Genomic DNA, 27,768 nt, shown 5'->3' with positions numbered 1-27,768 from the left:
CAATAAAGAACAGCATGCCATTCATCTTCCTAACCAGTTGCTGGCACTTGCTTGCTAACTTCTGCGGATCTTGCACAAGCTCACTTAAATCCCTTGTTCATCTGCAATCCTTCTCCTGTTCGGATATTAATTACAAGTTCAAGTTTATTGTCATACGCACACACCCATATTATAAACTTTGGATCAGCAGGAGAGCACAATATAAAAATGACAAAGTTAACTTTAGCTTATATTAGCAGTTTACGTAACAAAACAAATGCTATGACAGTGCAATTTGAAACAGAAAGGAGTTAAGTCTGAGGTACTGTTGAGGTTTTTCACTTTGGTTCAAGAGCTGATATTTGTGTTGAAATTGTACTGAATCAGCTTGGCCCTGGGGCACAGCAAGTTCTGGAGTCCAAGTCTCCTAAAGCCCATCACTCCTACTGGGGCACAGGCCACAGACAACAGCTTGCTAGAGTTCTCTGACCTGGGCTGAAGGTTAATCAGCCCTGTGGCTTCTGACTTCACCACACACACAACTTCATAAGTCTTCCAAGCAAAGACCTCTCGTCTCCCAGAGATGAGGTCTGTGGAGTTTCTGCAGGCGTTCCTGTAGCACTGGCTTTTTACGGGATCTCTGCTACGCTGGGGATCACTGGAGGAGGCGGAAATGGATCATCCACTCTTCTGCATTGATGTTCTGAACTTCCTCAACGTTCACTGAAAGTGGGGATATTTACGGAGCCTCCTTCTCAAGTTAGTTGTTTAATTGTCCACCACCATTCACGATTTGGTTTATGCCCATGCAGCACACAGATGCCCTCTATAAACACTGTCTCAAAAACAGCCAGCCCATCAGCCTCCAGCTGTCCAAATGTACATTTCCCAGATTAGTCACCTCAGAACCTATAAAACAGAAGTGGATACAAGTCATCGTCCATCCTGAGGGATTGACAAAGAAGGAGAATAAGACACTAGTGACTACACTTTGGGAGTACCTCAAAATAATTTGCTATGGGCTGACCTGAGACATGAAGTGCACTAAAGTAATGATGTTTCTCTTGATATGGAGTATCTTTTATCAAATCCTTATAGATATAATTTTAACTAACTGCTGATTTGCAGCTTTGTTGAGCAGGGCCAAAGCTGGTCCTCAGAGAAGGTCATTCAGATTGTGCTGTTGCCTTGCTTCATAAGAACAAATTGCATGTACTATTTACAGATTATAACACACTAATCAGACAGCACCTATGATATCCTTTATCATGCAATTCTTTCAAAATTTGAAGAAAAGTATGGTAAAACATAAACGTGTAGTCTGAAAGACACCTGATTACTACTTTGTCACCTGGATAATTTTCTGTCTATGCTGCTACTGTCCCCTTTATTCCACAGTTAAAATGTCAGTGGTCTAAGTTTTGGAGGATGCCTGGAATAGGCTGCCTAGGGTGGGGGTAGAGGCAGAAATATTGGAGACTTTGAAGAGATGTTTAAATGACAGATGAATGTGAGGAAAAGGATGTGGACATTGTGTAGGGAGAGGTTTTTAGTTTAGTTGGGCATTTGGTTACTGATTTATTTGGTTCAGCACAACATTGCAGGCTGAAGAGCCTGTTCCTGTGCTATACTGCTCTATGTTCCATGTCTAGGACAAATCAATTTACAAATCTTTGTTTTATAGTCCCGATGAAGGGTTTCTGCCCAAACCGTTGGCTGTTTATTCACCTCCATAGATGCTACCTGACCTGCTGAGCTCCCCTAGCATTATGTGTGTGTGTGTGTGTGTTGCTCAAGATTTCTAGCATCACAGATTCTCTTGTATCCTTTTGTCTGTGAGGTGTAATCTGAGAAAAGCTGTCTTTGCAAGGTCCTTGTGGCTCCTATTGATTTTCTCGCAGTAATGTTTCTGTTGCTACCTTTGTTTCAGGTCAGGCTGATAGAAGTAAGAGAGGATTTGATGTTGGTCAGTCCAGTGGCTACTGGTTTAGAACATAGATAGAACATAGAAAACCTACAGCACAATACAGGCCCTTTGGCCCACAATGCTGTGCCGAACATGTCCTTACCTGAGAAATTACCTAGGGTTACCCATAGCCCTCTATTTTTCCGAGCTCCATGTACCTGTCCAGGAGTCTCTTAAAAGACCCTATCGTATCCACCTCCACCACCATCGCCGACAGCCCATTTCACGCACTCACCACTCTCTGTGTAAAAAAAAAACAAAAAAAAACAACTTACCCCTGACGTCTCTTCTGTACCTCCTTCCAAGTACCTTAAAACTGTGCCCTCTCGTGCTAGCCATTTTAGACCTGGGAAAAAGCCTCTGACTATCCACACGATAGTACCTGTCATAGTGTAGGTGATGCAGATATTCCTGCATCCATTCATTCACACAGAGCGATATCATCTAACCGAATTGGGTGTTTCTGTGAGATTTTGTGCTTGTCTCTCTAACAATACAGTATGTTAGTTATTGCATCAAAGGAGGACTCTGGTGAAGTTAGCTTGCTTTTCTCTTTCCTGACCACAGGTTGATGACTGTGAACATCGATGTTTTACACTGGAGTATGTACTGTCTGTTACACTGCTGATCTTTAGGGCAGCAATGCAGGTCCCCCATCTTTGGCGGTGTTCGGGGCTTCCTTCATCATGTCAGTAGCTTCCCCTCGGTTTTCGCTACTGTCAGCAGTGCAAGTTCAGTTGGAGATTCAGGAATACAGTTGCATCCAGGTGTCGAGGATTCTTCATTGTTGTTTCTGTAACAGTTTCATTTGACTAATTGCTAGCCCTAAGCTGAATCATCGAACCTGGAGGACCAGTGGATCACACTTGGTCTGGTTTCTCCTCCTTGACCCGTTTGGCAAGGGTGACCCCACCAAGAGCCAAAGCATAAAACCCTGAATCCAGCCAACATTGCTGTGCAGGTCATTGTGGCCGGCCTGCCTCCAAACCACAGCGAGGCTGTGGTCCTCTTGGAGGTTCCCACTGGAGTGTGATTGAATTATTTCACGATCAGTATAGAGATCCTCCTCTGTCTCAGTATTGAATCCTTGGATGGCTGTGTGAATTGACGATTGTAGTGCACTGATATCACTGTTTGTAGAAGACAGTCAGAAAATGCTTACTGACGCCATAGGAGGGGTCCCAGACTCAGTCACATTTCTTAACTCGCACCAGAAGATGGCATAACTGAAAGTCGAGAAGACCTAGGTGTTTTAGTGCATAAATCACAGAACTTTAGCAGGCAGGTCCAACTAGTGGTTAAGAAGACAAACATCAAGGTGGTCTTTTGTGAAAGGACTGCTGTTTTAGAACAGGGAGGTCGTTGCAATTGTACAAAGCGTTGGTGAGGCCACACCCTCAATAGTTTTCCCCCAAAAAAAGAAAACACGGCTGAGTACACCTCATCCAAAATCCCAAAATGCAAAAACCTCCAAAATCCTATTTTTTTTTAAAGGACATGACATCGCAAATGGAAAATTCTGCAAGATGCTGGAAAGATTCCCAGGCGATGTGCAGGCCTCTGCACACCACAGACAGTTCTGGGAAGTGACCTTGTATATGTAATGAACAGAAGTTAATGAAATTTCGAAAACACTGCATAAAGTTATAGATGAAGATTTTGATTGTGTATAGTCAGTGTTGGAGTGAATAAATGCTGCTTAACGGTATGCTGATTATGAAACAAGCGAAGATTATCATGATGAACCGAACATTGAAGGTAATTGTGAATATTCAGCAGGCTGGCTGCAGAAATTTAAGAAAAGGCACGGCATTAATTTTTTAAACTCTGCTGGTCAGGAGAATCTAGCCTAAGTCTACAATACTGATGGTTTTTATACCCGGATCCAAATATCCGGACCTGTCTCTCGGTTTTTTTGCAGTACCTTACTTTCCCTTTTCTATTTTCTATTTATGATCTATAATTTAAATTTTTAATATTTACTATCGATTTATACTCCAGGGAGCGCGAGGCACAGAATCAAATATCGCTGTGATGATTGTACGTTCTAGTATCAATTGTTTGGCGACAATAAAGTATAAAGTAACCAGGTGAAATTTTGCCGACAAATTACAGCTGCTGATGGAATGATTCATTTCAAGCTGAATATCCTTAACCAAAGTACGATATATTTTGGGAATTGACATTCTGCAAATCTCTGCAACACACACAAAACGCTGGGGGAACCCAGCAGACTAGGCAACATCTATGGAGATGGGTTTTGGGCCGAAATGTTGACTCTACATTTTTCCATAGATGCTGCCTGGCCTGCTGAGTTCCTCCAGCATTGTGTGTGTGTTGCTCAGATTTCCAGCATCTGCAGATTTTCTCTTGCTTCTTCAAATCTCTGTCCAGATTACACTAACACAGGAGATTCTGCAGAATTTGGAAATCCACAGCAACACACAAAATGCTGGAGGAACTCAGCAGGTCAGGCAGCATCTATGGACAGGAATAAACAGTTGATGTCTTGGGCCGAGACCCTTCATCAGGACTCGGAAGGAGGAGGGAAGATGCCAGAATAAGACGGTGGAGGTAGGGGAAGGAATGAAGAAGGGTCTCGGTCTGAAATGTCAACTATTTATTTATTTCCATAGATGCTGCCTGACCTGCTGAGTTCCTCCTGCATTTTGCGTGTGTTGTTCCAGAATTCAGAATCACCATCAGAACCAGATTTAATATCACTAGCATATGTTGTGAAATTTGTTGTTTTTGTGGCAGCAGTACGTTGCGAAACATAATCAAAAGTCTATAAATTACAATAAGTATATATGAAAAATAAGTAGTGTAAAAACAGGAATAATAGTGAGCAGTGTTCATGGATTTACTTTTCATTCAGAAATCTGATGATGTCGCTGTTTATCTCTCTTTTCATAGTCATAGTCATACTTTATTGATCCCGGGGGAAATTGGTTTTTGTTACAGTTGCTCCATAAATAATAATATGTAAATTATGCCAGTAAATTATGAAATAAGTCCAGGACCAGCCTATTGGCTCAGGGTGTCTGACCCTCCAAGGGAGGAGTTGTAAAGTTTGATGGCCACAGGCAGGAATGACTTCCTATGACACTCTGTGTTGCATCTCGGTGGAATGAGTCTCTGGCTGAATGTACTCCTGTGCCCACCCAGTACATTATGTAGTGGATGGGAGACATTGACCAAGATGGCATGCAACTTGGACAGCATCTTCTTTTCAGGCACCACCGTCAGAGAGTCCAGTTCCATCCCCACAACATCACTGGCCTTACAAATAAGTTTGTTGATTCTGTTGGTGTCTGCTACCCTCAGCCTGCTGCCCCAGCACACAACAGCAAACATGATAGCACTGGCCACCACAGATTTTAATTTAAAAAAAATGCAAACAACAGGAATTCTGCAGATGCTGGAGATTCAAGCAACACACATCAAAGTTGCTGGTGAACGCAGCAGGCCAGGCAGCATCTCTAGGAAGAGGTACAGTCGACGTTTCAGGCCGAGACCCTTCGTCAGGACTAACTGATGGAAGAGTTAGTAGTAACTTTCAAATCTCTTTCTAGCTCTTCCTTCAGTTAGTCCTGACGAAGGATCTCGGCCTGAAACGTCGACTGTACCTCTTCCTAGAGATGCTGCCTGGCCTGCAACTTTGTGTGTTGCACAAATTTTAATTCTTGTATTTGATGAATCTCAAGAAAACTGTGGATATTATGTTAATTTTAGGAATTTTCTAAAGTGATTCCACCTGCAAGTATATTTTGTGGCGTTTTAACATTGTTGAACCGAAACATTCCAGCTAAAAGTCACACTTACTTAAGAGTGTCGCTAGTTGGCGCCAGAGATCAATTTTCAAATCATAGTGAAAGAGGATAGAAGAAAGTCCAGGAATTTGAGCTGCAGGTAACCGTGGAGCATAACTCCAGAACTACTCGTTCCACTTCACAATCCGCGCCAGAAAGAGGTGGGAGCGAAATCGCTCCTTCAAACAGCACGACAATAACAGCTTCATTGAGAGAATAGAAGGCTTATTGTGTGAAAAAAAAACAAATTGCAATGTCATTATCTCGGATGCAAAGTTATTACAATGAACTGCAGAGTGGGAGGGAAAGTTTTTTTTGGTCAAATAAAATCGAAATCGAACCAAATATGAAACATTATCTATAACAATCTATGAAAAAAATAGATAGGAGACAGGAAAATATTTATATGTAGTTTTTTTTAAAGAAACAAAAGCAATTGAGGCCAATCGCCGGCGGAGCTCCCTGAGAAATGTTAGCGCCAGACACGGAGCTATAATTGAAATGGCGCTTTACGCCAGAGGCAAGTTGCGAGGGCGCTTTTTACAATAGAAGAATGCATGGGGATTCACGTCATTGGGATTTAATGGCCGGCAGGAAATTTGGCATTGGGAGACATTAGGAAAATGCAGAAACACACACACACACACACACACACACACACACACACACACACACACACACACACACACACACACACACACACACACACACACACACACACACACACACACGTCTGTTTAAAAATGCAGATAGAATTTTACCAGGCACCTTTTCATCAACAAGTCCCCCCACTATTTCTGTTAATCAGGCTGGGTAAAGATCGCGGCAAACGTGTTCTGTGTTACTTATTTTCCTCAGAACTGAAAATTTATGCCTGGTTGAGAATGCCTGGGGGAAGATTACATCAGAAGCAATGACAATGATTAAAATCAGCTCTATTTTTTGGGGACGGAGGAGGGGGGGGTGCGAGGGGGTTGCCAAATGTATTTTGAGATGTGACAGAACATCTGATTAAAACCGTTATCCCGGGTAGAGGAGGGCACCGAATCGGGGACTGAGAAATTGAACCGTTAGCAACAGAAAGGAGCAAAAAAAAAGAGAATAATCCTATCACCGAGGGCTCTGACGAGACTGTTTCGCATCAGTTCGGTAGGACAGAAAAATATTTCGAAATGAGCCAGAGAGCGATTTAATCGGAGCACAGTCCCTGGCCGGAGGCTGTGTAACAGCCCAGGGGCACAATTCAGCTTTTTCCTCCTTCGCCTCCCTGTGTTATTTAGAGACTGATTATTGGTTTTCTCTCTCTCTCGCTCTCTCTCTCTTATTCTGCAACAGATCCCGATCTGCTTTTAACACAGAAACAAGCTGGCCAGAGAGAGAGGGAGAGAGGAGGGAGACGAGAGAGAAATCCCCCCGAATTTTCATCGAATGTTGTTCGAGGAAAAGGGAAGAGAAGAGATTGATGTTCACGGTAAGATTCGCCGGCGTGTACCCTAGTTTCGGAGCAATCCCGGTGTCTTTTGTTAATTCATTGTCAGTTAAAATGCAACTTGCTACGTCTCGGATGTTGATACTTTGGTAGTGTTGTTGTGTTGCTCCGGTTCCCGTTTCTCCGTCCCGATCCCGCTGTCGGTCCGGTCCCGAGTTGCCGGTTCGGCTCTCTCCCGGAGCCGGTCTCTCTCCTCGCCCACACCCTCTCCCGGTGTCCGACTCTCGTTACCCGGTGTTCAGCCTCCGCCCTCCCGGCGTGCGGCTCCCTCTCGGCCCCAGGTCCCGTTCACGCTCCCGTTTATTCCTCTCGCCTTTCTGAGTCGATTTTTTGATACTAGAGGTCTCGGTAGCTCGGGCGCCGAGGTCACCGCTCATGGAGAGAAGCATATCATCTCTTCCTGGGAACTCCCAGTACTTTACAGTCTCCTCCTGGCTGAATTTATTCATGTTGTTGCTGGGTTTTGTGAAGGCATCGGCTGAGTTTTAATGACAATGTTCAGGGGTAAAACGCAAGTTTAGCGTGGGATTCGGGAATGTTGATTTGTTTAAAGTTTGAATGAATGAACGGGAATCCGGCGAAGTTAAATCCAAGTTCCCGGAGCTTCTGCAGCTGGAATAACTGGGGAAATGAAAGCCGCAGACGGAGCGCAGTTTCCCGCAGGTCATCAGAGTGTCTCCGCTCCGCCGCTGTCTGCCTCTGCTTGCTGGAAGCCGTGTTCAGAGCGGGAGCCCACCGTCTCAACCCAATCTCGACAGATATAAGCCACCATGGAGGAGATTTCGTTTATCAGATTTTCCGTTGTGCATCGGACTGTCACTGAAAGTAGAGGCGGTTAATAGACGGCGGAATAGAACAAACAGTGCCCCGTTTGGTTCCTTATCAGGGAGAAATAGGACCCTTGTGTAACTTGCACAGAGTGTCGGTTACTCACACCGTGTCGGGAGCATTTCTGGCATTCTCCTTATAAAAAAGGACGCAGAGTTGTGGAAAAGCAGCAAAAACATTTACTGGATGCGTTCCAGGATAAGAGGTTATATCTGTTGAAAAAGGTTGAACAGGCCAATGTTCTTTTGTCTAAAATACATCTTAATCTATGTGATAAATGAGAAATAGAGTGGTCTCCACATGCATGTGACCAAAACCAGAGACCACACAAAAAAAGAAAATCTTCATAAACTCAGTGGGGGAAGTCAAGAAAAGTTCTTCATCGGGTGGTGAGTAGGAATATAAAAGTTGTCCCCACAATGAGTGGGGGAGTTAAGGAGTAGAGGTGGGAAAGCTGGATGCACACATGAGCGAGAAAGATGTCATAATACGAATGCCTGAAATGTACACAAGACCGTAGGTATGGGAAACCAAGAAGAAAGAGATTGAAAAAATGGAATTTCCCAGTGGCCAACCATTTCAATTTTAATCCCCATTCCCATTCAGATATGTTGGTCCATGGCCTCCTCTTCTTCCATGATGAGGCCACTCTTAGGTTGGAGGAGCAGCACCTCATATTCTGTCTGGGTAGCCTCCAACCAGATGGCATGAACATCCATTTCTCCAAAATTTGGTATTTTCCCCTCTTCCTTCTTCTTATTCTGTTCCCCACTCTTCTCCTATGACCTCTTCTCCTGACCTGCCTATTACCTCACCCGGTGCCCTCCCTCCTTCCCTTTCTCCCATTGTCCATTCTCCTCTCCTATCAGGTTCCTTCTCCAGCCCTTTGCCTTTTCCACATCACCTCTCAGCTTTTTACTTCATCCCACCCTCCTGGCTTCACCTATCACCTTCGAGCTTGTCCTCCTTCCCCTCCCCTCACTTTATTCTGACTTCTTCCCCCTCCCTTCCAGTCCTGATGAAGGATCTTGGCTAGAAATGTTAGCTGCTTATTCCCCTCCACAGATACTGCCCAGCCTGCTGAGTTCCTCCAGCATTTTGTGTGTGTTGCAAATAGAAAGATATGCTTGAGGGTTAGATAAAGAAAAGTGTTAGGAGCCTCATTCAAACATGTACCCAATTAGGCTGAATGGTCTGTTTCAACAGCTGCAAGTAGATAATTATCCATCATGTTACCCTCATAATCTACTCAATAACATGACGGTAACCTAATAAGTGTCTCGGCCCGTAACTTCTTTCCATAGTTGCTGCCTGGCCTGCTGAGTTCCTCCGGCATTTTGTGTGTGTTGTTCAGATTTCCAGCATCTGCAGATTTTCTCTTCTTTGTGATGTGTCGTCCTTAGTTCAGTCAGTGCACAGGCCCCGAAGAGCCTATGTCTGTGCTGTATAATTCTGTATCTCCAGTGGATGAAAGGCTATATGTCTGAGCCCCACATTAGAGATGAGATCATAAAGCTAATTATACAGAGATCTGTTGAGGGAGTGTTGTACTCTTGAAGGTATCGTTTAGGTGTGTTATTAGACTAAGATCCCTTCTGTTCTCTCAGGTGTGTGTTTCAAAGATGAGTCAGAGAGTTATTCCGATGTGCTAGGATGTTCCTCGCCTGTCCGTTGGTTTTAAGGATGACTTGATAAGATGGATGCAGAATCCACAAGTAGAGTGGGAGTGAATAGTTGATGGGATGGGATTCACTTCTGTTGCATTTATTGTGCTTCTGCACAAAATCCTCAACCCCATCCTGAGCGCTTTCTCCCCTTATTGAGTGACCATTGTTAGGGATTCCTACAAGTTAGTAGGGAAGATGCTCCACTTCTGGGGGGGGGGGGCAAGGGAGGTTTGAGGACATCCTCTAATCACCTGCTGGTTCCGCTCAGTGACAGGTCAGAGTAGAAAGGCTGATATTGGACATACGAACGACATGGCCTGTGCAGTAGAGCCAATTGAACAAAATGAGAGCCTCATTGCTGAGTATCTTAGTTGGAATAAAAACCTGAATTGGAAGAATTATCAGATATAATCTTAGTGATATCCCTCCAGTATTTTGAGATACCTGGCATAGGTAAATCTATGCCTGAGAAGTGTACAAGAGGATGCAAATTGCCGCTGTTGCTGGATGGTGAGCTTCATGCTGGGTTTGAAGTCCTGATCTTTAAACTTTGATCTGCCTAAGTAGCCTAAGGCTGGCACTCTAAAGGTTATGATGAATTTCATCATTGGTGCTTGCCAACACTGAGAAGTGGCTTCAGAGAAATGGAAAATGAGCCGTGTTTTCAAAGGTCTAATCACTGACCTATACTATCCTTCGCCTCCACTGCGTCTGTTCCCAGGATGAGGCTTTCCTCTCCAGGACATCAGGGGTGTCCTCCTCCTTCAAAGAATGGAGTTTCCCTTCCTCCACCATTGATACTGCCCTCACCCGCATCTCCTCCATTTCCAAGATGTCTGCACTGTCCTCATCTTCCCACTGCCTTAACGGTGATAGAGTTCCTCTTGTCCTAACCTACCACCCCATGAGTCTTCACACCCAACACATTATTCTGCACAGCTTCCTACCACCAAGCACATCTTTAACTCCCCCAACTCTCTGCTTTCTGCAAGGATTGCTTCCTCCACGAATCCCTTGTCCATTCATCCCTCCCCTCTAATCTTCCTCCTGGCACTTATCCCTGCAAGAGGTCAAAGTGCTACACCTGCCCATTCACCACCTCCCTCACTTCCATTCAGGGCCCCAAACGGTCCTTCCAGGTGAGGCAACACTTCACCTGTGTATCTGTTGAGTTTGTCTATTGTATCCGGTGCTCCCCCTACATTGGTGAAGCCGTTGTAAATTGGGGAACTGCTTTGTTAGGCACCTCTGCTCCATCCACCTAAAGTAGAATTTCTCAGTGGCCAATCATTTAAATTCCTATTCCCATTCCTGTTCCAACCCATTGGTCCATGGTCTCCCCTTGTGCTGTGATGAGTCCATGCCTCATATTCCATCTTGGTAGCCTTCTACCTGATGGCATGGATATTGATTTCTCATTATGGTAAAATATTTTTTCACTCTTGCTTCTCTCTTCTATTCCCCATTCTCACCTATTACCTCTCCTCACCTGCCTATCACCTCCCAGATGCCCCTCCTTCCCTTTCTCCTATGGTCCACTCTTCTCTCTTATCAGATTTCTTCTTCTCCAGCTCTTTACCTTTTCCACCCATCTGGTTTCACCTATCACCTTTACCACCACCCCCCATCCCCATCTTCTTATACTGACATCTCCCCCCTCCTTTCCAGTCCTGATGAAGGGTGTCGGCCAGAAACATCAACTGTGCATTCATTTCCATAGACGCTACCTGTCCTGCTGAGTTCCTCCAGTATTTAGTGTGTGTTGCTCTGCATTTTCAGCACCTGTAGAATCTCTTGTGTTTATTATTTTTCAGGTGTTAAGAGTAAGGCCCATTATGTTGTCCATCTCAGTGAATAAGTGACTTGGAGGTTGCCTACCAAATGCTTGTACTGTATACAGTATTTATCAATCAGTCATTATTGCAGTAAGCAAATTGTCTGAAAAGTATTGTATTCCTGTTTGTAAGAGCTTACTTTCAGTCAATTGGCTGTTGCATTGCACAGGACTGTTTACACTTTAAAAGTGATAGTTTGGTTTCAAAGTTTTGAGATCTGCACACAGTAGTTGCGTTATTAGGTATCGCATGTACCAAATGAAGTGGCTACTGAGTGTACGTTTGTGGTCTGTTACTTCAAGGTTTGATGTGTTGAGCATTCAGAGATGCTCTTCTGCACACCACTATTGTAATGTGTGGTTATTTGAGTTACTGTCACGTTCCTGTCAGCTTGAACCAGTCTGGCCGTTCTCCTCTGACCTCTCATTAACAAGGTGTATTCGCCCACAAAACTGCCGCTCAGTGGGCGTATTTTGCTTCCCGCATCATTCTCTGTAAACTCTTATAGACTGTTGTTTGTGAAAGTCCCAGGAGATCAGCAGTTTCTGAGATACTCAAACCACCCCAACTGGCACCAACAATCATTCCACTGTCAAAGTCTCTCAGATCACATTTCTTCCCCATTCTGATGTTTGGTCTGAACCAGAACAGAACCTTTGACCATGTCTGCTTGCTTTGATGCATTGAGTTGCTGCCACGTGATTGGCTGATTAGATATTTGCATTAACAAGGTGTACAGGTGTACCTGATTAAGTGGTCACTGAGTGGATATCACATATCAATATAATTATTTATAGTACAGGAAGGATATGATTAAGGTAAAGAAAGTATAGAAAAGGTTCACAAGGCTGTTGCTGAAACTAGGGGGCTTGACTTACAAGGAGGAGCTGGACAGGCTGGAGCGAAGGAGGCTAACCTCTGCCGTGGACAGTCTCAAGCCTGGCTGCAAAGCGAGGAGGGTTGGGCACGGGTTGGCAAAACCATCCCGTAGAATCCCCGAGCTATAGAAACACTAACCGAAGCTCCGAAGACCTTATTCCTGGGAGAGGAAGAATCTTCGCCGAGAGGACTTACGAAGTCACGTGGTGAAAGCAGAAGTCACAGGACCAATCCACCTTCAGCCCAGGACAGAGGACTCTGGCCCCAGTAGGGGTGATGGGCTTTGGAAGAAGAAGCAGGAGGTCAAGGGATGACTTGATAGATGTTTATAAAATGATGAAGCACATAGATGGTAACAGTCTTTTACCCAGGGTAAGGGAGTCTGAAACTGGAGACCACAGGTTTCAGTGAAAGAGGTAAGATAGGAGATCTGAGAGGCAAGTTTTTCACATAGGCTGGTTGATCTGTGGATGGAAGGAAGTTAGAGATGTGGGGACTCTTACTCTTTGAACAAGCTCATGCATTGGGAGTTTGTAGAATGCATGGGCTAAGTGCAGGCAAATGATACCAGCTCAGGAAGGCACCTTGGTCAGGATGGGCATGTTGGGACAAATGATACCAGCTCAGGAAGGCACCTTGGTCATGATGGGCATGTTGGGACAAATGGCCCCTTTCTGTGCTTTAGTATTCCATGGCTATTATTTGTTATATTATTCACCAAATTATGATACCTGAATTGCTAGATAATCTTATCAGTTCCAAGATAATTTATTAAATCAGTTTATTAGATGGTCTGTTAAGATTACCTTTAAGATTACGTTAACAGATTGGTACGCCTGCCTACTTATCATTACTATTTTCAGTTTAATACCTTAGCTATTCTTACGACTATCCATCTCCATGTCTGCACCTCACTTTCCCCATCCATCTCCTGTTTGTGTTATATCTCTCTGTTGCCCATTAATCTATCCAATTCTGTAAGCCAGAAATGGTTTATAAAAAAGCTGCCTCTTTCAGCCCAAATGTTACCAGGTGTTTATTATCTGCCACCGCTACTGCAGGTCATTCGCTTATTTCTTCCTGGACCCCTTGTACCTTAATACTGATGTGCTAGTTACACTCAGTCAGCTCTTCACATCCTTAACAGAAGAGGTCTGAAGCAGATATTCTGCGTGTTCCCTCCTCTTCATTTCCCCAGTCTGACCTCTTTCCTCATCTCCTCACCTATCCCCGGTCCTCTCCTTCTCCCATGATCCACTCTCCTCTCCCATCAGATTCCTCCTTCTCCAGCCCTTCACCTTTCCCACTTACCACCTCCCAGCCTCTCAGTTCACCTACCTATCATCTTCCAGTGTGTACTCCTTCCCCTCCCCATCTTATTCTCATATCTTCCCTTTTCCTTGCCAGTCCTGATGAGGGTTCTTGGCTCAAAGCGTCAACATTTATTCCTCTCCAGAGATGCTGCCTGAGCTGCTGAGTTCCTCCAGCATTTTGTGTGTGTTATTCTGTTCAGAGTTCTGCTTTTGGAAAAGATATCCATTCAGACAGAGAAAAAGATTCAAGGATGTCTTCAACCCATTTCTTGAAAGTACAATATCTACACTAACCCCCAGGAATCTCTGGCCTATGATTGCTCAAAATGGAGTAGGAGATTTGGGAATGTTATGGAGAGCCATGTATTTATTAGAAGCCCCCAGAAATAGAGGAAGAAGGTATCAACCTACCCACCCTGTCAGGCAATACCCACTCCTTCTATAGAAGTTCCTTTGACCATCACAGGTAAAGCCCTTCCCACCATTGACCACGTCTATATGGAGTGCTGTCGCAGGAAAGCAGCATCCATCGTTAAAGGCCCACACCATCCAGGCTATCTCGCTGCTGTCATCAGGAATGAGATACAGGAGCCTCAAGACTCACACCACCAGGTTCAGGAATAGTTATAAGCCCTCAACCATCAAGCTCTTGAACCAAAGGGGATAACTTCAGTCACCCCAACATTGAACTGTTTCCACAACCTATGGACTCACTTTCAAGGACACTTCATCTTATATTCTTGATATTTATTGCTTATCTGTTTATTTTGCATTACTTTTTAAAAATTTACTGTGAATGACCACAAGAAAATAAATCCCAGGGTTGTTTGAACTTTGAACTATACCTTTAAGATTCTGTGTTCCCACATTGGTCTCATTGGCCACTTCAGAACCCACTGAAGTGGAATATCTTCCCTGATTCCCTGTCTTACTCAGACTATATCTCTACAAATTTTATCAATTTCCCTCACAATATCAATTAGTAACCTCACCTCAGCAATCAGTGTGTATTTTGCTGATGTTTAGATGTTTGCTTAGGCTTCGTATAAATGATAATCCTCTACAGAAAAGATCCATTGATATGGATACCATAGTACTGTACCATTATACCATCCTATCTCAGAGGCTTTCTGTACTCCTGATTGTCTTTAACTAACATCTGCCCACCTACTCTTTGAGTCGGTGACCTAGCCAACTTAACCCCTCCTTAGCCTAGGCCCATAATAACAGGAGAGGCACCAGCTCATATTAACAGTGTCAACCAGGACCCAGTACTGTATCTCCATGCCCCTGCACAGGTCAGCATTCTGACGGGTGTGGTGCGATTGGTTTCTATGCACCTTGTCCAATATTATAAGATAATATTAATAAATTAAGACAGATAAATCTCTTTCCCCAGACAGCGGTGAGAATGTGGAACTCACTCCCATAGGGAGTGGTTAAAGCAAATCCCAACTCAAGGAATCTGGCTAAACACCTGAGGGTAAAGGAATAGAAGATTATGCTGGTGGGAAGAGATGAAGCATGAGGCTTATGAAGAGCATAAACTCCAGTAGGAATCTTCTAGGCCAAAGGGCTTTTTTTCTCTGTTGTAAATTCCACACAATTTGGAAAAAAGTCATTGGGTGTGGTGCGAATGGTGGTGTGAAGCAATGAAAGGCATTCTGTATTTGGAAAGAGCATGGTACAAATGTATGGCCACCATCCAGGCTATGCTCTCTTCTTGGGAGGGACAGGAGCATCAGGACCCACAGCACCAGGTCGAGAAAGTTATTCCCCCTCAACTATCAGGCTCCTGAACTAGACGGAATAACTTCACTCAACCCAATACTGAACCGATTCCTCAACCTATGGACTCACTTTCAAGGACTCTACAACTCCTGTCTCAATACCTATTGCTTATTTATTTATTATTCTTTTTGTCTTTGCACAGTTTGTTGTTGTTTGCACATTAGTTGTTTGTCTATTTTGTTGTGAGTGGTCTTTCATTGATTCTGTTGTGTTTCTTTGTATTCACAGTAAATTCCTGCAAGAAAATTAATCTCAGGGATGTATATAGTGACATATATGTACTTTGATAATAAAATTTACTGTGAACTTTGATATTAAACCAGCCAACTGGACACACAGGAACCCAGTGGGCTGCGCTTTCTTTGAGAAGCTGAGTTTAATGTTATAATACTTTTGATGTGTTGTTTTTGCCATGAGTCAGGATTTGCTTTTACAGTCCTAGTGTGATACAGAAGAAAACCAGGCCCTTCAGCCCACCAAGTCTGTGCTGATCCATCAACCAGCCATTGACGTTACCCTATTTCAATCCCACTCTAATGACATTCTCATCAACTCCTTGTGGATTTCCCCACTCCCCCACACACCTACCAACCCACTCGACGTTCGTATGTGGGAGGAGACCAGTGCAGCTGGGGAAAAGTGCAAACGGCATACGGACTGCTCCAGAGCTCAGGACTGAACCTGGGAGGCAGTGGCTCTGTCTGCCGAATCACTACGTTTTGTTGGACGTTATCAGAGCCCCTGGTTCACGGGGAGAATCAACATCTTCAGGAGCTGCACCTGAGGAATAGTGGTCGTCTGTTGTATCTGACGATGACGGGAAACCTGTGCGGGAGAGTTTTTAAAGTGAAAAACGAAAACCAATTTCCCCCGGGATCAATAAAGTATGACTATGACTAAAAAGCCGTTGCACTGGACAGTTCCGATCTCTCAACCTCAAGTCTGTGCCCAGTGGTATGAACAGTTGTCACAGCTGAGGACTTACTTGGTTACAGTGGATGGCTGTGCTTTGTCATGCCCTTCTCTCTCCATGGAGCGTTGCAGAACCCCCTCGGACCTCATCCGCCCAGTCTGGCGGAGCTGACTTCGCCTGCTAGGGCAGGCGTGTCCCTGTGGTCAGAAGCACTTTAAGTGCCTATAATGCTGTAGTGTGAAGAGATGCAGTTTTGCTGGGACAATGAGGACAGTTTATTTCACCACCCTCCTGGTGACTTGTTTGTTTCAGACCCGAGTACAATTAAATTTTGGTTTGTATTGTGCTTTTCCCCCAATGTGTTGAGACGAGAGACGGGCATCCCAGAGAAATGTCATTTCATATTGAAGACCATTCACTGGCAGAGGAAATTGGTCAATAGTTTCTGAATTACGATGAGCTGCATCATGGCAGAAATGCCGAACTCCAACTTGAGGCTTGGAGCCCCAGGCAGCAAGTACCACAGCATCTTACTCATTGCATTATGTTTAGAGTAACAAGCGTAGGGATATGCTTTTGCTTGGCTAATCGGCACAGCAGCATAGTGTCCCAACAAGACCGTACTTGTTAGCAGGAAAATTCCAGCGGGCGAAAAACTTAAAATAAATCTTAGTATGGACACAACTCTTCCTCAACCTCAGCACCTGCATCCCCACTACAGTGTGCTTTCAGAGTGTTGATACACAGAAACTTCCAAGATTTTAGAGTAATAGACTATTACATCACAGAAACAGGTCCTTCATCCCATCTATCCTGTGCCAAACTATTAATCTGCCTAGTCCCATTGACCCACACTTGGACGATAGCCCTCCATTTCCCTGCCATCCATGTACCTATGCAAATTTCTCTTACATGTTGTAATCAAACCCGCATCCACCGTTTCTGCTGGCAACTCTTCCCACACTCTCACTGCTCTCTAAGAGAAGAAGTGCCCCCTCATGTTCCTCGTAATCATTTCACCTTTCACCCTTAACCAATGATATCTAGTTCTAGTCTCACCCAACCTCAGTGGGAAAAACCTGCTTGCATTTACCCTATCTATACTCTCATAATTTTGTATACCTCTATCAAATCTCCCCTCATTCAAAGTCCAAAGTTCATTCTCCAATGCTTTAGAGCAGGGGCTCCCAACATGGAGTCCCTGGACTCCTCGGTTAATGGTAGGAGTCCATGGCATAAACAAGGTTAGAAGCCCCTGCTTTAGGGAATAAATGTAACCTATTCAACCCTTTCCTATAACTCGGGTTCTTAAGTACTAGCAACATCCTTGTAACTTTTCACTGCACTCTTTCAATCTTATTGATATCTTTCCTGTAGGTAGGTAATGAAAACTGGACACAGTACTTCAAACTAGGTCTCACCAACATCTTATACAACTTCAACATAACATCCCAACTCCAGTACTCAATACTTAAATTTATGAAGGCCAAGATGCCAAAAGCTCTCTTTACGACCCTGTCTACCTGTGATTCCACTTTCAAGAAATTATGGATCTATATTGCCAGATCATTTGGTTCAACCGCACATCTCAGCGTCCTACTACTCCCCTTGTAAATCCAGTCTGGTTTATCCTCCCAAAGTGCAACACCTCACACTTGTCTGCATTAAATTCCATCTTTTATTTTGCAGTCCATTTTTCCAGCTGCTCCAGATCCTACTGCAAGCTGTGATAGTCTTCATCGCTGTCTGCTATGCCCCCAATCTTGGTGTCATCTGCAAATTTGCTGATCCAGTTAACCACATTATCATCCAGATCATTGTAGGTAACAAACAAAAATGGCCCCAGCACCGATCCCTGCAACACACCCCTAGTCACAGCCCTCCAGTCAGAGAGACAACCATTTATAATCACTCTCTGGCTTCTCCTGTAAATCCAATGTCTAATCCAATTTACCACCCAATGCAGAGATGTTGAAGGAGATGTTGAGATATTTTCAAGCTGAAAGGAGCATGAGTTGGAAGTTAACAGTGTCTTCATGCATTTGCAGATCCCCCAGATAGTGGAGGTCTCAAAATTGGAATATATAGTTGAAGAAGCTCTGGGGCATATTGTAGATGATAACTCACTGCATTTGTGCTGTGTTGGTGACAGGGGAACTTCATATTTAGTGCGTGGATCAGAAATCAATTAGGGAGTTTGCTTTGTCTTCGAAAGCATTGAGCTCATTGAGAGATTTTACACCCATTCAGACAAGTTGAGAGTCTGATCCTGATTACTTTGGACCAGTTTTTTAAAAAAAACCTTGAATTGGTGAATTTATATTAATATATTTTAAAGTGGAAGTTGATAGGTGCTTGATTAGACAGGGTGTCAAATGTTACAGGAAGAAAGTAAGAGAATGGGATTGAAAGGGATAATAAGTCAGCCTTGTTGGAATGGCAGACCAGACTTGATGGGCCAAATGGCCTAATTCTGCCGCTATATCTTATGATCTTAGATTTGGGGATTATAGATAGGTCACACTGAAAGGAATTTAATTCCAGTCTCTAATCATTAGAATGCTTACATTATTTGTTTCACACGCGTCATCCTTTTTAAACTCTAAGATTCCAAGAATTGGGGTATTTTATAATGAAACAGCTGGATTCAAGTGAGCAGTTGTGGCTGTCAGACCCAGACTGCTTTCTGAACATTCAGGTGGACACTCGTATCTTCAGCAGCCGACGACTGCAGCTGTTGATGGGAATGAAACAGCTCAGCAGCTGCCAAGTCATGTTCCTCCAAACAAAATCACAACTATTCTGCCAGAACATCAATTTCTCCCTCCAGCGATCTTACCACCTCCCCCCCTCTTTTGTTCCCCACCCTGGCCTCTTACCTCTTCTCCTCACCTGCCCGTCACCTCCTCCAGCCGCCCTGCCTCCTCTTTCCCTTTCTCCCATGGTCCCCTCTCCTCTCCCATCAGATCAGATCCCTTCTTCTTCAGCCCTTCACCTTTTCCACCTACCACTTCACTGTTTCTGACTGTTTCCTCCTCTTCCACCCAGCTGGCTCCACCTATTGCCTGCTAGTTTCTCCTCCCTCCTCCCCCCGCACCCCCGCACCTTCTTATTCTGCATCCCGCACCTTCCTTTCCAGTCCTGATGAAGAGTCTTGGCCCGAAATGTTGACTGTTTATTCATTTCCGCTGATGCTGCCTGGCCTGCTGGGTTCCTCCAGCACTTTGTGTGTGTTACCACAAACTATGGACTCACTTTCAAGGACTCGTCATCTCACAGTCTGGATATTTAGAGTTTATTTATTTTCTCTTTTGTATTTATGCAGTTGGTTTTGTTTTGCACATTGGTTGTTGTCCGTTCTGTTGGGTGTGGATTTTCATTGATCCTGTTGTGTTTATTTGAATATTTACTGTGAATGCCCGTAAGAAAATGAATCTGCTGACATATATGTACTTTGATAAAACATTTCCCTTGCATTTGAGCTTTGATGCCCATGCCAGCCAAAGTGGGCATTAGGTTTATTCATGGCTCTTCAGCTAGTCACTAATGCACTTTATTTATGTTTCCAGCCTGATTTCCACATCCAATCACTTGCTGATCAGAAAACATCTTCCTTATTGCTCTTTTAACCCTTCAAGCAATTAATTTAAATCGATATTCTCCAGTAGTTGCCTTTTATGCTGAGAAAAAAATGGTATTTCCTGATCACTGTGTCTAGACCTCTTGCAATTTTACACGTCTGGACTAATTTATCTTTTACACCGCTTTGTTTCAAGCTCTCTCCTGATAACTGACAATATCCTTGATTCAGATTCATTTTATTTATCTCTTACATCAAAACACACTGTGAAGTGTGCCATTTATGTTAACAACCAACACGTACAAGACTGTGCTGAGGGCAGACCGCAAGGTGTCACCACGCATTCTGGAACCAACATAGCATGTTCACAATGCTCAGCAGAACAACACAAACAACAACGGCAAAAAAGCCCTCTTTCTCTCTTTCACCCACAGCTGGGCTAACTCTATCACTTCCTTAGCAAGGTCCAGTGATAATTAGTTAGATTATTTAGAAGATAATCTAAATAGTATCTATTATTGTTCTTGAATGGTTTCCCCGTGTTGGCGTACTGTGCCTTGGCCAGTAAAGCCAATATTCTGTACACCTTCTTATCAATCTGCCCAGCTATCTCCAGGGATTTATGGAGATGTACTCCAAGATGCTCTTCATCTTCACTACCAATCATCACATACTCCCTGCCTTTATTGTCCTCTGCAAATATGGTTAATATTTCTCTGGATTGAATTTCTTTTGCTACTTTCATATCCATCTTAACCACTCCATTCGTATTTCGGTACAGTGAAAATTTTCTTCTACACGCTCAAGCACACTACAACTTTGAAATCATAGGCAAGTTCTTTAAGTTCATCATTTGTCTATACCTTAAAGAATAGAACATAGAACAATACAATACAGGCCACTCGGACCATGATGTTATGCTGATCTTTTAACCTACCCCAAGATCAGTGTAACCCTTCCCTCCCACTTAGCCCTCCATTTTCTGTCATCCAAGAATCTCTCTAATGCCGCCATCACCACCCCTGAACTAGGTGGGAGGCACAGCAGGTGACGTAGTCAGAAGAATGGTCTTCCTCAGGGAAGTGTGCTTGAACCGCTGCTGAGCAACATCTCCACGAATGACCAACCTATAGACGATGTCACACGCTGTTCTATATGCTGATGACTTATGCATCACTGCCCAAAGCACTGATTTTAACACCGTGGAGAAAACGTTTCCTGAGGCTTTGGAGGGACTAACACCCTACTATGAAGAAACCCACATCCGCGCAAACCCGTCAAAGACGCAAGTTTGTGCATTCCACCTCAGGAACCGTGAAGCCAAACGACAGCTTAAAGTAACCTGGTGTGGAGCAACACTGAGGCATTGCGAGCACCCTGTCTACTTAGGAGTCACCCTTGACAGATGCCTAACTTTCAAGAACCACATCAATAAGACAAAGGCAAAAGTGAGTGCACAAAACAACATCCTGAATAAGCTCACTAACACAAAATGGGGAGCAAGCTCGAAAACATTGCGAGCCAGTGCACTTGCTCTTTGCTAATCCACTGCCGAATATGCCTGCCCTGCATGGGAAAGATCTACTCATGCTAAGAAGATGGATGCCGTTCTGAATGCAAGCTGCCGACTTATCACAGGTTGTTTAAAACCAACAAACTCTAACAGCCTATATATCCTGGCGGGTATCGCTCCCCCCGATATAAGAAGAGCGGTAGCCAGCAAGAAAGAACGATTCCGTCAAACATCAGATGAGAGGCGCCCTCTACATGGTCATACACCTACACCCAGCCGCCTGAAGTCAAGGAAGAGCTTCATGGACAGTGTTGTTCCATTACAATCAACCCCATCTGAAGCCCGCATCACCTTGTGGAAAGACCGGCTCACCAGTCCCAAACAACCCCCAGCGATGAAAATTCCACCGGATGAAAGCCTTCCCCCAGGAGCTAATCGCAACTGGGCAGCCTGGAAGTGCCTTAACAGACTTAGGACTGGTGTAGGTTGTTCAAAGGTGTCACTGAGCAGATGCGGATATACAACCAGCCCAACAACTTGTGAATGTGGAACTGAGCCACAAGCTATGCAACATCTCCTGCAATGCCCTTCGCTAGAGGAGCCCTGTACTGTTGCAGATCTTCCTGAATTCAACAACAAGGTGCAAAAATGCATCCATTTCTGGCTGGGCCATGTGTAGACTGTCCGTGGACATGATAAGAAGAAGACCACCCCGTCAGGGTATTCCGCCACTCCCTGTAACTCTGACAACTCCCCCTCATCTATACTTTCCTCCAAACACCTTAAAATGATATCCCTTCATATTAGACATTTCTACACTGGGAAAAAGTCTGGCTGTCCACTCTATCTATGCTTCTTATCATCTTGTACACCTCTGTCAAGTCACCTCTCATTCTCCTTCACGCCAAAGAAAAAAGTCTTAGCTCGCTGAATGTCACTGAGCAGCATAGAATCCCACCGCGTTCAACTTCAAGCCGCTGAAACTCACATTAGACACACCCTTTGTTTTCTTCCACTGAGCTAACTTTTAATCTTGCCATTTTTCCCTGGACCCATTGGTTTTTACTTTCTCAACCAACCATTGTGGTAATAGCTCAAGGCTTTCCTACAATCCACACATTGTGTTCAGTTCTGGTCCCCTCATTATCGGAAGGATGTGGAAGCCTTAGAGAGGGCACAGAGGAGATTTGCCAGGATGCTGCCTGGATTAGAGAGCATGTTTTTGAGTATAGGTTGAACAAGTTATGTTTTTTTCTTTTAGGAGCAAAGAAAGGTGAGAAAATAATTGTTAGAGGTGTTTAGCTGATAAGAGACATGGATAGAGTGGACAACCAGTTCCTTTTTCCCCAGGACAGAAATGGCTGATAATTTTAAGGTAACGCAGACAAAATGCTAGAGGAACTAGCAGGTCAGGCAGCATCTATGGAGAGGAATAAACAATCGACATTTGGGGCCGAGACCCTGCATCAGGACTGAAGAGGAAGAGGGAAGAGGACAGGTTAGAAGGTGATCGGTGAAGCTTGGTGAGTTGGAGATGTAAAGGGCTGGAGAAGAAGGAATCTGATAGGAGAAGAGAGTGGACCATTAGGAAAAAAGGAAAGAAGGTGGGGGGGCAACAGGGGGAGGTGTTAGGTGGTGAGGAGAAGAGATGAGGCCAGAGTGGGGAATAAAAGAAGAAAGAAGGGGGGGGGAATATGTCGTCTTCTTCAGCCTTTTACCTTTCCTAACTGGCTTCACCTATCACCTTCAGGTAGTCCTGCTTCCCCTCTCCCACCTTGTTATTCTGACCACTTACCCTTTCCTTTCCAGTCCTAATGGAGGGTCTCAGTCTGAAATGTCGACTGTTTATTCATTTTCATTAACGTTGCCTGACCTGCTGAGTTCCTCCAGCATTTTGTGTGTGTTGCTCTGGATTTCCAGCTTCTGCAGGATCTCTTGTGTTTATAAGGGGGTGACTGGAGGGAAGTATGGGGGGATGTCAGAGGCAGATTTTTCGCACAGAGTGGTGGTGGGGGAGCCTGGAACATCTTGCTGGGGCAGTGGTACAGGCAGATACATTAGGGACATTTAAGAGGCTCTTAGATGGGGAGATGGTTGCAAGGAGAAAGGGGGGGAAATGTGAGAGAGAAGGTAAAATGGTGGCTTAAATGGCCTGTTGTGCTGTAATCTTCTGTGTTCCATATCATATCATATCAAATCCACTAGGTCCATTGACAGTTCTTGTTATCACCTCAAAAATATCAGTTTCTAGAGAGGCATGACCTTCCCTTAACAACTCCATCATCACTTCCGTTTCATCCAGCACCGACGTTACACTGACTGGCATGTCATTACTCCTAATATTCCTTTTGCATTCGTTAGGCAGTATCTCATCAGCAACCTCGCAGTCTCCCTCTTCCTTCATTCCACCCTCTTTGCCCTTCTTTTGTTTCTTTCATTTCACCTTGCATATTCCCAAATTTCAAAGCAAATTTATTATCAAAGTACATATATGTCACCAAACAGAACCCTGAGATATGTTTTCTTGCAGGCATACACAGAAAATACAAGAAACTCAATAGAATCAATGAAAGACCTCATCCAACAGGACAAACAACCCAAATACAACAAACTATGCAAATACAAAGAGAGGAACAATAATAAATAAATAAGCAATAAATATTGAAAACATAAGATGAAGAGAGCTTGAAAGTGAGTCTGCAGCTTGTGGAAATAGTTCAGTGATGGGACGAGCAAAATGATCCCCTCTAGTTCAAGAGCCTAATGGTTGAGGTGTAATAACTATTGCTGAATCTAGTCATGTGGGTCCTGAGGTTCCTGCACCTTCTTCCTGATGGCAGCAGCGAGAAGAGAGCCTGGCCTGGATGGTGGGGTCTCTGATGATGCGCTTTTCTGTGACAGCACTCCATGTAGGTTTGTTTAATAATGGGGAGGGCTTTACCCATGATGGGGTGGACCATAGCCACTACTTTTTGTAGGATTTTCCACTCAAGGGTATTGTTGTTTCCATGCCAGGCCAGTGACGTTGTGGGGACGGAACTGGACTCTCTGACAGTGGTGTCTGAAAAGAGGATGCTGTCTAAGTTGCATGCCATCTTGGACAATGTCTCCCATCCACTACATAATGTACTGGGTGGGCACAGGAGTACATTCAGCCAGAGACTCATTCCACCGAGATGCAGCACAGAGCATCATAGGAAGTCATTCCTGCCTGTGGCCATCAAACTTTACAACTCCTCCCTTGGAGGGCCAGACACCCTGAGCCAATAGGCTGGTCCTGGACATTTCATAATTTACTGGCATAATTTACATATTGCTATTGAACTATTTATGGTTTTATTACTATTTATTATTTATGGTGCAACTGTAGTGAAAACCAATTTCCCCCAGGATCAATAAAGTATGACTATGACTACAACTATGATATGGGGTGCTTTTCAGCTATCTGGGGCATGCAGCTTGCAACGTTTTTCATTACACTAGTACACCACTTCGACAGGCAGGCTAAACCAGGTGAGGATAACCAGAGGGCCTCATACCCAGTGAGAAAGGGGTATGCCTGTCCTATCATATGAATTCAGCTCCGGAGGACTGGATGGATGAGACCTGCAGTGGGATACAATGGCCAGGAAGGTGGCCTGCAGCTGTGGAGAGCAAAGGGCATGACAAGGCATGGAAAACATCATAGTCATCCTCTGCCAACTAAGGAAGACCCCAGTTATGACTACTCGTTCCACTGGACCCAGGCATCTGAATTCAAGAGCGCGGAACTGCCCAGTGCAATGGCTTTTCCACTCTAAAATGTTTCCTGTTATCATTGGATGTGACAGACAAGCACCATCTTTCATTAGGATTATAGAAGGATAGAATGTTACACACGAGTAGATTGGGCCTAGCTTCTGCTTATTCCTCTCTTAAAATAACAATGCCATTCTCCTCCCCCTTCCCTGTACTCTTTCAAATTGTTCTCTCCCACATCCCCTCACCAGCAGTAAATTCCATAATAACCACCCTGCTCGAATGTCTCTCCTGACATTATCTTTACATCTTCTGCCCAGAAAATGCAAATCGCTGTCCCCTAGTTGCAGATGGGAACAGCTGTACACCCTGTACACTCACCATGATCTTATACACTGTTAACTCACCTTTCGACCTTTCTATCATCCTATTGTGAATCTCAAGATCCCCTATGCTTCATTGCACACTTACAATTTTCAGAGATTTCTATACATTCAGGGTGAGCTAGCCAGTACTTACAGAACTGGCTTGCTTGAGTGAGTCAGACTGGCAGTGCTTTGTCAGGATTGGTCCTGGCCCATCTATATTAATGATTTGGATGAGATTATAGCTGCATGGCTAATAAATATGTGGGTGACAGCACTATGATGGACAGTGAAGAAATTTATCTAAGATTACAGCAGGATCTAGATCAACTGAAAAAGTGGGCGAGGAAATGGATAACTGCAGTGTTGGATTTTGGGGAGTTAAAACAGTGCAAGTCTTACACAGCAAATAGCAGGGCTCTGGAGGTTGTGTAAAACAGAGAACTAGAATTCCTTGAAAGTGGCAACATGGGTAGACAGGGTGGCAGAGAAGGGATTTGGAACACTCAGTCAGGTTACTGGGTGCAGGAGTTGGTGGATCATGTTGGAAGTACACAAGATGTTGGTGAGACCACACTTGGGGTATGTATGCAGTTCTGGACACTCAGTGAAAGGAAGGATGTCATTACTTTGCAGAAACGATTCACAAGAATGCTACCAGGTCTGGAGGGCTTGAGTTAATAGGAGAGACTGCCTAGGTTGTTGCTACTTTGCCCAGAATATAGGAGGCAAAGGGGTGACCTTATGGAGATTTATAAGATCGTGGGGGAGGGGGAACAGATATGGTGAATGTTCACAGTATTTTTTCAGAATAGAGGATCTAAAACGAGAGGGCTTAGGTTTACAGTGAGAGGAGAGAAGATGAAAAGGAGCCTGAAGACCCACCTTTTCCACATGGAGGGAGATGGGTATGTTCAACGAGCTGCAGAGGAAGCAAGGTTTAAACATATTCTGACAGGTACATGGCTAGGACAGGTTGCGGGGGAGATGAGCCAAGTGCAGGCAATTGTGACTAGGCAGGTAGGCAAGCTGTCGGTGTGGGCGAGTTGGAGCAAGGGGCATGTGACCCATGATCACACGGGTCCCTCTGTTCCTATGCCATTAGGTCTGCTGTTTCCACACAGATGCAACACTTCACAGTATTCTTTGTTATTTGTCAATCTTTGTCTATGTATATACTTCTGTAAATTCTATTATATTTCTTTATTTTTCTGTAAGTGTCTGCATGAAAATGAATGTCAAGATTGTATATGGTGACATATAACTACTCTGATAATAATTTTACTCTGACTTTGACTATATTCATTTTATCTGTGGCTGGTCTGTGACATCTTCTACTCTTACTGTCCTCACCGACAACACTCATCTGCACATCTGAAAATTTTAAACAGCGCACCCATATCTTTACAAAATACCAAGGAATCTGCAGTGCCAGCATTGATCCCTGGGGATATCGTTGTCCATTATCCTCCGATGAGAAGAAAAACCTTCGCATTGCTCTCTGTTTTCTACCCTGAAGCTAACTTCCCATCCATGGTGCCACCGTTTCATGCCATGAATCTCAGTTTTACCATCTAGCCTTTTATGTCAGACCTTATTAAGCACATGAATATCTATGCAGACACCATCTACAACATTATTGTCATAAACCTTTCCTGTTAATTACTCAAAAAAATTCCCAATCTTTAAATAAAAGCAATGTTCTTTAACAAATCTGCACTGACTCTATCAAATCACACTTGACCAAGTGCTTATTAACCTTTCCCCAAATTAGTATTTCTACAAGGTTAAGCAGACTGTCCTGTAGTTTCCTGGAATTTCCTTACACTCCTTAATGAAGAGGAGTATCACATTTGCCATGTTTTGTTCCTTCGGGAGCTCTCCTGTATCTTACAAGGAGGAGGAAGCATGGCAACCCTTTCTGTGGTTTGCACCTCTCAGTAAATTAGCCTGCACCCATTCAGGGTGGTTGTTTACTCTATGTACAGATAGCCTTTCTGTTTCTTCTCTTTTTCCAATATACTTTGACCCCCTCCGCTGGGGTTTTGATGTGATTGTTTCATTTGATATGGAGTGATATTGAAGGGTGCATAAAGAAAG

At 44.1% G+C, this 27,768-nt stretch overlaps 1 protein-coding gene across 2 annotated transcripts in view; it reads left to right on the top strand.

Moving 5' to 3' along the window:
- The first annotated feature begins 6,732 nt into the window (after positions 1-6,732).
- The window catches only part of LOC140210339 (BTB/POZ domain-containing protein kctd15), an 87,632-nt gene continuing 66,596 nt past the window's right edge, over positions 6,733-27,768 (top strand). Inside the window, exons 1-2 of one of the 2 annotated variants that reach the window (XM_072279212.1) lie at positions 6,735-6,906; positions 7,093-7,228. In XM_072279212.1, the coding sequence (XP_072135313.1) occupies positions 7,220-7,228 (9 nt within the window). In that variant the 5' untranslated portion in view covers positions 6,735-6,906; positions 7,093-7,219. Of the gene's footprint in view, positions 7,229-27,768 lie in introns of both variants that reach the window. The other variant, XM_072279213.1, reaches the window with a different exon arrangement.

This window comes from Mobula birostris, chromosome 15, assembly GCF_030028105.1.
Source record: "Mobula birostris isolate sMobBir1 chromosome 15, sMobBir1.hap1, whole genome shotgun sequence".
NCBI lineage: Eukaryota > Metazoa > Chordata > Chondrichthyes > Myliobatiformes > Myliobatidae > Mobula > Mobula birostris.
Note: the sequence above shows the minus strand (reverse complement) of the source record. Positions and strands in the feature narration are given on the sequence as shown.